The 12744-nt window shown below is 36.2% G+C and overlaps 1 protein-coding gene and 1 pseudogene across 2 annotated transcripts; both read left to right on the top strand.

The window, feature by feature from the left end:
- The first annotated feature begins 8327 nt into the window (after nucleotides 1-8327).
- Nucleotides 8328-10675, top strand: LOC149178388 (WAT1-related protein At5g64700-like). The gene is made up of 4 exons (XM_089422072.1): nucleotides 8328-8407; nucleotides 8878-8994; nucleotides 9089-9341; nucleotides 10622-10675. The coding sequence occupies exons 1-4, from the start codon at nucleotides 8328-8330 to the stop codon at nucleotides 10673-10675; spliced, it is 504 nt and encodes a 167-aa protein (XP_089278198.1).
- LOC149178387 (putative receptor-like protein kinase At2g42960) lies at nucleotides 9900-12481 on the top strand (annotated as a pseudogene). Its single transcript, XR_016258436.1, has 6 exons — nucleotides 9900-10030; nucleotides 10611-10688; nucleotides 10783-11488; nucleotides 11632-11736; nucleotides 11906-12028; nucleotides 12271-12481. The product of XR_016258436.1 is annotated as a putative receptor-like protein kinase At2g42960 (transcript).
- The last annotated feature ends 263 nt before the right edge of the window (nucleotides 12482-12744 follow it).

Here is a 12744-nt window from a genome sequence, read left to right as displayed (position 1 = left end):
CTTGTCAAAGGCTTATCACAACTTTGGCTATAAAATATAATTTAAAGATAATACTTAAAGACATACCTCAAAACTTGAGAATTAAACTACTCCCTCTAAGTCCAAAACTTCTTTTAAATTCAAGGTTCTTTCTATATCCAAATCTCCCTCTGAATCCACAACCCTTTCAAGATTCAAGGTTTCCTCTGAAGCTCTGTCTGAATCCTGAGACTAGTCACAAACTTTGCTCCGATATTATGACTTATTCTAGCCTCCTAGACAGTCTTCAGTATTTGCTTGCAATTCTTTCTAGATACATCATAAAATAATAGTTATAATCAAGGAATGAAAATAAATCAAGAGATTATATTTACTAAATAAATCAATAATATTAAAAGAAGAGAGATAGAGCACTTATATTTTATGAACAACAACAACTCCCTCTTAAACTTGAGCTATAGAATCATTTTTCATTATCTTCCATTCTTAAGAGCTAAGGCTTCTTCCAACAATAATGAAGGTTTCCTTAATCATAAGTCATTCTCTTCAGCAGATGTTGTCATGTTTCTCTACTAGATACACCTCATTTTGTTAGCCATCGAACCACAGAGAAATCCTTCGATTTGCTAGCAATGTTCATTTTCTCGTTTCACATGGATTGCAAATATATAATCATAGCAAGGTGATCTTCCAAAAGGTCACAAGACTTTCTTTCCTTCATTGTAATGAGGTCAACTTCATAAAGGGAAACAAACCTTCCTCACGTTCTCACATATATAATGAATCTCAGAGTTCACATACAAAAGTCTTTAAAACTTTTCCCAAGTTATCATGGAATCTTGAATTATTTCAGGAATCTCGGTCCTTTATACTCACATAGCCCCCAGGGATGTTTTCCTTAAACTACATAGTATTTTCTTCATAAATCTTAGCCCTACTATGTCTCGACTTAGTCAACGAGAGATTGTTTTGTCAGACACTAGGTCAAATCCTAGTTAAACCTTCAACCAATGACTACTCTATACTATTTTTGGAAGCAAAACTAGGTCTCGGCCTAGTATATCTAGTCATTAATTTGAATACATAATTATCAACTTCATACTAGTTTTTAAACCTTTATAACCTCGGGTAAAGCTTGGATCTCTACCCACGAGAATCATTTTTCTTACATTTGTGATGAAAAATCCTTGTCATTCTGTTATGTAGAATTCAAACTCAATTGGAAACTCAAATTTGACTTGCTTTCAATGCCACAGAGATGTGCAAAAGAACTTTCTTCTTAGAGACATCAAGACTAGGTCTTGACTTCAAGCTACAACATTGAACACAATTTTGTAAATAAGCTCAGAGTTTAAACTCTACAAACCTCAGATCAATTGAAAACTTTAGATAAGTTCATACTACCATCCAAATTCTTAGCAAGGAACTCAAAGATATTATTTGGACTTGCTTAGATTGCTAACCCTTTCATGTTATCATCAAAAAGAAATTGGATTCATCAAAGTCATGGTTTCATAGAGGCTTGGATTACTTTGTAGAGGAATGCTTTATACAACCTCAAAAGTTATTCATATTAACTACTACAGAATTCATATCATATGGATTGTTATAGAGATTTGTTTATTCTACCTTAGGATTAATATGCGAGATTTCTTGATTTTTCTTCAGAGGTGCGGGGACAGTTCAGATCACTGATACATGGGCTCAAATTTCTTACACAAACTTTGATATGCTTGATCTCTCATAAACTTCTTCAAGACCTTAACTCTGAAACCATGTTGGAGTTCCAGTGTAAAAGGGAATTCTTTAACATTATAATTACTTGTGAATATTATTTTTGTTTCTTTTTATTTTATTATTCTTCTTCATCAAGAAATTACCATTATAATGCAATAAAATAAACACAAGATACACCATAGATAGGCCAGAGGCCAGGGAAAACCCCCAAAGGGGGAAAACTCAACAATCCTTTCCTTATAGATTCATAGAAAAATACAAGTCAAACAATCATTATCGCAAGTGCCAAGTTAGCCCTCCATAAGGAAACATCTACCTTCATAACATCCTTCATAGGTTTGTCCAAGGTCCTACATAGGTCTGTCCAACGTCCTTCATAGATTTGTCCATAGGTCATAGAGATACATCATAGGAGCTCACATACTAATCATAGAAAGGCTAACCATTAGACTCACATGCCATCATAGAAAGGCTCCACAGTAGACTCATATGCCATCACATAAAGGCTCCACAGTAGGTTTGTATGCCATCACAGAAAGGCACTGCAGAAAGTGCACCACAAGAGGTACGAAATCCGTTACAAAAGACACCTGAATTCTACCATATAGATCTGAATCTCATCCTAGAAAATACACAGAATTGTTTCCAAATGGAGGAGTCCTTATGCCAATATATAGTCACAGTTTGTCCATGTGAAAATTCACGTCTTTTCAAGTTGGGTTGATCTGTAATCTAAGAGGGATGACTTGGCTAAATACACTTTCAAAAATGTTGAAATGGGACATTATACAAAATCAATTTATTTTAACCAATAAATGTCTTCTTCAAGTATATTACGAAGACTGAACCTAGTTACGTTTTCCAACATAGAGGACAGATAGCTTGGAAAATTGTGAAATTTTGATAAAAATTGACATCACCCAAAAAATTATAAGGTCAATTACAATGTATGGTGATGGCTAATGTGGGATGGACTTACCACTATGAAGGTTTGGTTTTTCTCTTGTAGAAATTAAAAATCCCATGCAAGAAATGAAGTGGTATCCAAACTTGTAGTTTTTGAGTTTTACCTATAGTTGCTTGGAACACAAAACATGTAGAAATTGGAAAATATGGAGGTCATAGTCATTCCAAGTTTTTCTAAAGCCACAAATATCATTCATATAAATAATGACAAAATGTCCAAGGTGTGGATGGAATGGGTTATCAATGAGTCTCATAAAAGTGGCATGGGCATGGGTGAGACCATAGGCATAACAAACCACTCATAAGAATGAATTTGGTCTTAAATTTTATCTTCCAAGCATTGGTTTCCTTCATTTAAACATGAAAATGTCCTGAAGTTACATCCATCTTTGGAAAATAGAAAGCACCCTACAAATGGTTTAGCAAGTCCTTGATATGAGAAAACTAGTACTTTTTCTTGATGGTCACCTTATTGATAGGTCGATAGTCAATTCCTAACTACCATCCATGGGTTTCCATCTTAGGGATAATATAAGTGGACAATCTAGAAGGTGAGGAGCTATGATAAATCTTGCTTTCTTGGAATAGTGGCTAAATTTGTTTGTTAATCTTATCTATCTTAGTAGGGATAAAAAATAGGGTTGGTTTTGGGAAGGGGGGCACAAGGAATAAGGTTGATGGTATGCTTGATATATCATGAGGGTCACAATGTGTGGGGTTTAATTAAAACATCTTGATAATTAAAGAGGAAGGGTTTTATTGATGTGGGGACTAAAGAAATTTGATTAGGCTCAACTTCCTAGATAATACACAAAAGTAAAAATATATGAACAAAAACTTGACATACAACATCATTGCCAAATAATGTTTATGGAGAGGATGTAGAAAATGATTGGAATAAAAAATGTTGACCATCCTTGGCAAGGCTGGATGTGTTGGTGAAAGAAGCATGTGTTGTAGAGAACTCATATTTGTAATGTATCCCTAGTGGTAAGTTTGCACAATCTAGTGAAGTGACTTCACACATCATCATCTCTCAAAAAATGAAGGGAAATGGTGAATTTAATGTTGCATTGAAAGGTCATAAAGGACTAAGGATTGTCATTCACCCAGTTTAAATAATGTGGTTAAGGGTGGGGACAACCCAAAAATCCAATGATTTGATAAGGGCCATAAAGAATTTTTTTTTTAGCTACCATCATTATCTATGATAAGCTTAGTAAGATGATATTTAATCTAGAAATCATGAGTAAAGAGCTTGGGGTGAGTGGGATATGTAAGGTGTGTCATTATGACGAGGTTTGAAATAGGTTCATTAGGGTTGTCCACATTGGTGGTAGCATTTGGAGTGGCAAGTGTCTGTTAGGGTTAGAGAACAAGGTCTTGGTAAGAAAGGGAACTACAAAGCATGGGACATTGTTGTGTTGTGAGAAGATTACTTATGGAATGTGAAATTAATGAGTAAGGGGTGGGGAGGTCGTAACCATGGGAGAAGGCATAGCTATGGGATAGGTTGGTTATGGAGAGGGGAATCAAGATAGGGAATGAAAGCACAATGATAATTTTCCTAACTTCTTTTCATCAACCATAGCACGTTGAAAAGATAATGAAAGAGAAAAGCTATGTGGCAATACAACTTCATGATGGAGAGTATGAAGTAATCCACAATCAAATTTAATTATCAATACCTAATATAGATCATAATTAAGGAGATACACCTAAAGTTTGTAAATATTTCAAGTTACTATTGAACTATCTAAGTGGAAAACTAAGAAAGTTGAAGCCAATGCACTCAATTGCCCTCTAGATTGCCTATGTGATAAACATGCTCTCAAAGTGTACTATAGAAATGGTCTTGGGTACTAATGGAATAAGATTGTGTATGAACCCTCTATTTATTGAGTTATATGCAACATGAGCCTACATTGTCGCCCTTATGATTAACTTGATCTCAATATTAAGAAACCAATCCTTAAATATGGAAGGATATCAAGGTGAATTTTTATATTTATAATAGTGTGGTTTGATGTTAGATATATGAAGAGAAGGATCATATCCAAGCCTTTACTTTAACCATCAAAAGAACCAGGAAAATTGTGGCATAGCCAATTGAGAGTCTTAGTTCAATTTAGACAATGGTTGAGACTTTTTTTTTAAGCATTAGATCTTGTAGTTTCATAGGATTGTGGTATGGCCAATTTATGGTCTTAGGCAATATTGATAGTGGTTAAGGCATTTTTTTATTGAGCTTTAGATATTGTCGTTTCATCGTCAAATCATGTATCACTTGAGTGTGCTCCTAAAGAAGTTGATTATGATATTGAATAATTTTTTGCTACTACTGGGGAAATTTGTGCTTCTACAAAGAAGGCATCCTTGTGATTGGAGTTATTAGGAGGAGCGATGAAGTTCTTGTTGATGATGTGGAATAAGTTGATAAGTGTATTTTGAAAGAATAAATGAGAGAGATAGTTTTTCCTTTCTAAGTACCTCCATTATCCCAAGAAGAAACAAGTAGACAAATGGTGAAAGAAGTTCGATGTCAAAAAACTTGAGAGTTAACATAAAATAGCTTGGATCTCTTTACATGGTCAACGAAGATGGATCTGATGGGTAAACATAAGAAATAACACAAAACTAAATACTAATAAACTAGTTTAATGCATCACAACATTGTTTTATAAAATACTTCCGAAAAAAACATTCTTTTATAAGAAAATACAAAATAGAGTGGCTAACTTTAACTATTCATCCCTTTATTTTAATAATAAAACTTAAATATATTAGAAATACAATATTATGGTGTAGCACTACTATCACCCATCATCTCGCTCTCTTGAAATCCATATCCTATTTAAAACCACTACTCATTCATAAAGCCTATTGACTAAAGAAACCCGATATGGTTTTGAAACCGACTATACACCAATAAATTTCCTAATTACGCCGTAAGGCGTTCCCCTCTGAAAAGAACTCCCTCCCATGCCACCTATGCTTTTATGTTCCTTTGATCTAAGTGTTAGACGATAGAAATAATCTTAACCATTAGATTGAAAAACGATATTAGTTAGTTACAAAACTTATTAGTTAGTTACAATTCTCTATGGGACTATTCATCATCGTCTTCGGGCGTACTAGAGTATTTGTCAGAGGTCCTTAAAGGTCTGTGTGGTGTAGTCATGATTGCCTCGCTAGAATGTATCAGTCTTTGGCTTGTAGTCCAGCCGGTGATCGACCATGCATCTGTGCTGGATCTGGGTGTTGGGTGCAGGAATTGCACTTAAGCAAGCTCATTCAACACTTAATTGTCAACCCGGGGGTTTCGTAAACTTAAAGACGAAGCACAGGAAATTCCAAAAGTGATATGAAATTTTCCTATTCCTAATCCTACTTCTTAAATGAAATGTTGCAAAATCAGACAGAAAACAATCTTAAAGGCAATCGACACCAAAGCAATTCTAGTGCTGGAATGTAAAAGAATAATTTGCGAGGAAATCAAGTAAAGGAACTTTCACACAACTGGAAGAAATATTAAATGCTGAAATGAAATACTATGTTTATCTTCAGTATAGATGGCTAACAGTTTAACAAGTGGGCCCTTGCAAATATCTATTTCCCAATTGATCTTCCTTCTACACCAAGCAACCTGTTCTTGTACTATTGCAATCTGCTTGCACTAGTGCAGGTACAGTACTTATGTAAAAAAGTATATTTTACCTTCTTTACTGAAGACTTATGTCTTTGTGGAGGTGCTCTAAGCCTCAAGGCTTAGAGCACTCTGTTCCTGTGACAAGAGACCATCTCCTGCACTAAGACAAAGCTTCCTTCACCAAAGTTTCCAATTTACTTTTGAAAGAATTAAAAGACGTGTTGAAAAGAATTGCAATTGCAAGCTAGATTTAGAGGTAAATTACACGTGAAAAAGAATGCTTTAATAAACTGAACTTTGCAATGAAAGTAAACTTCTAAAGAAAAAAACAATTCAGAATAATTAAAGAAGCAGTCAAAGTAATTTGCATGCATCAAACTAACTTTCAGTAATTCACTTATAACGTTTCTGTTCCTTTTTCTTAAGTCATAAAATGCAAGTGTAAAGTATGGTGTTTGTAATAATGTCCTTCCTTAATTCATGTAAACATTCTTAGATCCTTCATAAGTATAACTCTTAAATTTAAGAATGATTACTTGAATTAAAAATACTTTTGCTTGCAGGAATAAATGAAATTAGAAGCAGGAAAGGGAACGTAACACTTGCTGTGAAGTAATTTAAATGAATAAACCGAAGTGCAGGAAACTACATGCACTGGTACAGGAAGAATCTTTCTGCACGACCCGAGCGGAAGCAAAATAAAACAAAAATTGCAGGAATGAAATTTCAAGAAAGTAATTGAAAGAAATAAATAAACTTAATTAAACTTCCAAACTACAGATCCGTTCACGCTTGACTATGAAATGAATTTAACTCATAACTTCTGAAATAAACATAATAACAATCCAAGCCACGCAACTATAAATGAATAAATGTTCGTACAAACCTTTTAAATGGCGAAAGCACAAGGGTAAACGAGCTGGGTTGGCTGGGCCCTAGCCAACTAGCTCGTTTCCCATTTAGGAAACGAAATGGTTCAACACTTATTCACGCATGAAATAAAAATTAGACACAACGTGAAGAAAACATGGCGCGTTCCTTGTATTAAACTTGATCAACAAATATACATGATAATGCGAGTCCAACCCAGAACCAAGGGCGATACAAAATTACAAAGTAAATGAAATTACAAACTCAAATATCGCTAGCTTGGCTCTACCTACGATCTACATTATATACAGTCTCTCGGCCTTAGCCATATTCTGCTAATTACAGTCATTTCCTATTCAAGCCTTTTGGCCGAACGGACTAACAAACAACATTGCAAAACCGGCTAATGGTTATAATAAAGCACGAACTTTGTTGGTCGTAGACCATATTCTTGGCAAGTATCCCTAACTATACGCTGCCAATATCCAACCTCAGATAGTCTGCAATCGAACTAGGAGTCGTGGATCAAAACTCCTGTGTGGAAGGATTCGAACTATCACAGAGATCACGGAGCAACATCGTTGGCAGTGCAGGAATCTGCCTGCACTGATCACGCTAAATAATGATTAACACTTAGTTCTTCAATTACTTTTAGGAAAGTTAAACATAAGTTACAAGAGATACTAAAAGGTATGAAATCTATGTAAAGTAATTAATAAAGCACTTAATAAATCTTAATTATGAAATACGAAGTATATGTACAAAAAAATGATTATCTTGGACTAGTGTAGGAATGAGAGGGTTAAATAGAGATAAAATAGAGGTTAAGGCTTATGGGAATAGGGTAAAAATAGAGCAATTTGGGACACCAACACCGAACCTTGTTTTGAGGCTTGCAGGGTAGATTCATCAATGGTCCCAGCCAAGAAGCTTTCCTCAATTCGGACTTCGATCATTGTTGCAGAGATGGCCATGGGGATCATCTTGATGAGAATTTTGGTATGTGTCTTTGTCATCCAGGTTCGGTTCAATCTCAAGGACGACCCATCTGAAGTCATGACAACCACCTACAGGAGTAAATTACTAAGTACACATTTGTTGAAATCCAGGTATTTGAGAACCGGCAATGAGATCAAGATTCGTCGTGTGCAGGTCTTCCGCGAAGAGCTCAAGAGAGCCACAGACGGGTTCCAGAAAGACACCGAGGTAGGTTGCAGAACCTACTCTTACGTTTTTAAAGGGGTGCTCTCTGACGACCGTGTCGTACCCCCTCACAATATTGTAGTACTTGACAAATCTAGTATTTTCAATAAACTTTTAAGTTTGATCACATCATCGTGGGCTTAGAATTGTAGTTTGATCTTTCCCTTTATTATCATTTTGCAGGAATGAGTAGCCATCTCTAACATTTTACATCTTTTGCAGGATTTTCATTCTTGCTTTATTAAGGTATGTTGAAATTTATTTTGTAATGGAACCTTTTGCAGGATTTTCATTCTTGCTTTATTAGGGGATGTTGAAAGTATTTTGTAATGAAATTTGTTGGCATCAACAATTTTAGGGTGACCTTTATCTTGATTCCAGATTTTGGAATCTGATTCTAGAATATTTCTAAAATAAGTTAAGTTGAACTCAATGTCAGAAAATTCATTCCAAGATTGAAACAAATATTGCAGAATAACAATCAGCCAAAACTTGTTCTTTCCGAGGCTTAATTATACATTTCCAAATTTGGCGAGCGCGTTGGGCAATGGGATACCTGCGATGACCTTCGTAATGGTCGTCATGTTGAGGTACGATCAGGTTTCTAATTTTTCCAGGGAGCATTTATTACCTGCATGTTATGATATGGCGATGTCAATTCGGATTTCTGTGGAATGAGTTCAGATTGGAGAAATTTAGCGTTAAACGTTTGCCAGGCCAGGTCAAAGTCTTTGGTGCCGCAGTTTGCATAGGCGGGTCGGTGATTGTGAGCTTGTACAAGGGTCCTGTTATACCAATACCTTGGTCTCCTCGCGTCCATCACCATGGACATCATATAATGTCAGGTGACACAACTGATATCAACAAGGACTGGATCAAGGGTTGTCTACTTGTAGTGATTGCTAATATCGCCTGGTGTGCATGGATTATTCAACAGGTTTGATTAGGGTGAATATTTTTGAACTTATATTTAAGTCAATTATTATAAGAATATACCTCAGATTTGATTAGGGTGAATATTTTTGAACTTATATTGAAGTTTTAATGGAATTATTTTAAACCTGAAGATGTTAGTTATTAGTCCCTGCCTACGGCAGCGCAGGGACTATTAGCGTTCGATCGGCGGTTGACTGACTATTAATTCATGCGTTGACCGTAAATTTGTACCGGTTATTTAGTATTTAACCAAAGTTTATGTTGGGCAGTTTCTGTGCAAAAAAAATTTAGCCAAAGTTTTGTATTTACCCCCGATGTTAGTTTGGTGTGGGCAACTTAATTTATCCTAAGTTTCAAAATTGGCGTGTGGACCTTGCATGAACGCAACACCCTTATACTTGTCATCGTTCACTGACACGATTGTTTACAGCTGTCGACATGTCTTCATTCCACCGCCCTCTATCTTCATTCAGGTTATCTATCTTCATTCACCGCCCTCTATCTTCATTCAGGTTAGCGAACACATTTTTCATACATGCGCGCATGTTAGCAAATGTTTCAGGGGTTCCTGGCAATTAGGGCAGAATACAGAGACTTTGGGCACTATGGGATATTTTTCTCAGGGGAGTTTCTTAATTCAAGCACGGTCATTCATTTCACGACCACCCGAGTAATCCACATATCTGAGAGGTGATTTTCAATTGCCGAAATTGCAATCTTTTTTCATATTATGGTGCTGAATTTCGTCTTTTAATTACTGCTGCTTGTACATTGTTAATCCCCATGCCCCCAACAATGCAAGAGCCTAGTTTTGGATTCGTTATTCAAGGAAAAATTGTTTCTTCAACTTTGTAATTTACAGGTAGCAGAGCCATAGTTTTAAACTCAACTGTCAATTCTTTTTATCCTCTGCGCGTAACCATAGCCAATGCTATTTTTACTGATTAGGCTTAGATCGATACCATGCATACTTAATCAGGAAGTGTCATTTGATTATGCCTGCCAAAAGCATTTGGGTGTGCAGGCACTGGCTGCTAAATTGGTTTATACCTATAAATTGTTATTCTTGCAATGTAGCTTCAGTAAGTTTTAAAAATTGAAGTAAGCTTCCCTAAAAGTCCATAACGGACAAGCTCTACTTTCAGATTATTATCGGTGAAAAGCTATCGACCATAACACAGATTTAATTTTGTAAAAGCAATTTTGGCTGGTGATGGGATATTTATAAAGGTTCACATTCAAACATGGGTTTAGTGTGTGTCCTGTCTAGTTTGGTTGCAGATGCAAGCTGCGCTTCTGGGGAATTTAGCTGTTTACCTTGGCAATTGGCACTGATAGAACGTTCGTGGTATGATGATTTCATTTTACTTCATTGCTTGGTTTAATGCAACGTTGATTGTTACCTTCCTATTCCTTGCCTGAAAATTACTGTTCTCTGGCAGTGGAACTAGACTTTAAAAATGTCGTCTGGAGGGTTCTTGAATGCTCAGTTATCCAAGAAGACATCCATTTTTGGGATGAAACTCTGGGTCCTGATTGGTTTGGCTGTTGGAACATTCATTTTCTTAATTCTCTTTATGTTATCTCTTTGGCTTGGTTCTCGGAGAAAGTCGAGGAGAATACTAGAAAAGCTGCCCATTAACCAGATCCCAAAAGTTTCAAAGGAGATAAAAGAAGTAAAGGTTGATAGAAAAGGGATTAACAATCCTCCCCAAGGTGATGCAATTAGCTTCACTAATCAGGGCAATTCCAGCAAGAAAAATTCGGACAAAGTTTTGGTGCCCGTGGGGGTAAAGGGTTTTTCTGATGCAAAGAAGAGTAGTCCAGGGGGTTCCTCTCTTCAACAGAAGGGAGGAGTCTCACAATTAGTAGACGGGGGAAGGTCAGAGGCACATTCTATTTATTGAGGCTCCTCATCTTTTGCAACGAATACAGCTTCACCGATGAGTGGTATGCCTGAAGTCTCATATCTTGGATGGGGTTATTGGTTTACTTTAAGAGATCTAGAAATTGCCACAGGTTATTTTGCAAAGGAAAACGTACTTGGTGAAAGGAAAACGTACTTGGTGAAGGTGGTTATGGAATTGTCTACAAGGGTCAGCTTGCAAATGGAACTATAGTTGCAGTTAAGAACCTATTTAACAATTTGTAAGTTGTTTTATCTTTAAATAATGTGTGCAGTCTTTGCTGTTCTGCTTTCTTAATAAACCTTTCTTGTTATAAAATGCAGGTATGTACTCTTTTTTGGAGGTTCTTTTCTTAATTACTTGATTCTCTGTGATTTGTTTCAGAGGCCAAGCAGAGAAAGAGTTCAGGGTGGAAGTGGAGGCCATTGGCCGTGTCCGACATAAAAATCTTGTACGGTTGCTTGGCTATTGTGTAGAAGGAACTCACAGGTACAAACTATTAATGCAGGATTCATGTGGAGCATTTTTTTTTCACGCTTTTATTGTGTATAAAAAAATAGTATATGCAAGAACTAGAATTGATTATCTGTGAAAGTGCTAATGCACTGTTCTCTTATTCTCTATTTTACAATGATGTTCACTATTTATTTCCTTTCAGGATTTTGGTATATGAGTACGTTAATAATGGCAATTTGGAGCAATGGCTTCACGGAGCTATGAGGCAATGGGGCTTTCTGACTTGGGAGGCCCGTATGAAAATTATCTTTGGGACTGCAAAAGCGTCTGTGTCCTGTTATCTTTCTTCTTATTATTCTTCCCACTATGTTATGCGTAGATAACTGTACTTCATTAAATATTTTTATTGGATACGATCTAAAACTTGAGATATGATATTAGGCTGTAAGTTTGTTTCTCTTCAAGGCTATTATTGAATTAAAAACTTTGTGGCAACCACCTGTTTGACGTGCATTTAATTTCCTTGTCATCATTTTAGCTCTGAAAGCCTGATTGCATTCTTTGCAGATTGGCATATTTGCATGAGGCGCTAGAACCAAAGGTTGTTCACAGGGATATTAAATCAAGCAACATCTTGATAGATCATGAATTCAATGCAAAGGTTTCTGATTTTGGTTTAGCAAAGCTTCTTGGATTAGGAAAGAGCCATGTTACAACGAGAGTAATGGGTACATTTGGGTACAGTGATACTCTCTCTCCCAACTTTCCTCTGATTTGACTGCTATTTGTTTTTTCTAGGTCCATTCTTCCATGTTACAATAAATAAGGTTTATTCAGCAGGCAGACTCTTCAGCCATTGTCCATGGATGAGTGTGACCTGCCATATCCCAAGACTTGATTAAACGTGCATCTAAGTCTACCTGTATTTCAGGTGTTTCAGGAAAGACCATAGTTATTGCAGAAGTTCTAATAGAAAGAAAATCGTGCAGCACAAGCAGTGGCAACAGGAGTTCCAGCGCTTGGGAGGGCGTGAGCGGCTCG

This window comes from Pinus tabuliformis, chromosome 4_1, assembly GCF_031772625.1.
Source record: "Pinus tabuliformis cultivar Carrire ecotype Pingquan chromosome 4_1, CPIR1, whole genome shotgun sequence".
NCBI lineage: Eukaryota > Viridiplantae > Streptophyta > Pinopsida > Pinales > Pinaceae > Pinus > Pinus tabuliformis.
The sequence above is the reverse complement of the archived record's forward strand: the minus strand, read 5'-3'. Positions and strand labels throughout refer to the sequence as shown.

Excerpts from the sequence above, each read along its gene's own strand:
- LOC149178388 (XM_089422072.1), top strand. The coding sequence starts at position 8,328 with ATGAGATCAAGATTCGTCGTGTGCAGGTCTTCCGCGAAGAGCTCAAGA. Across the intron at positions 8,408-8,877 it reads GGTTCCAGAAAGACACCGAG|AATAACAATCAGCCAAAACT; the intron begins GTAGGTTGCAGA and ends CAAATATTGCAG. Across the intron at positions 8,995-9,088 it reads GTAATGGTCGTCATGTTGAG|ATTGGAGAAATTTAGCGTTA; the intron begins GTACGATCAGGT and ends GAATGAGTTCAG.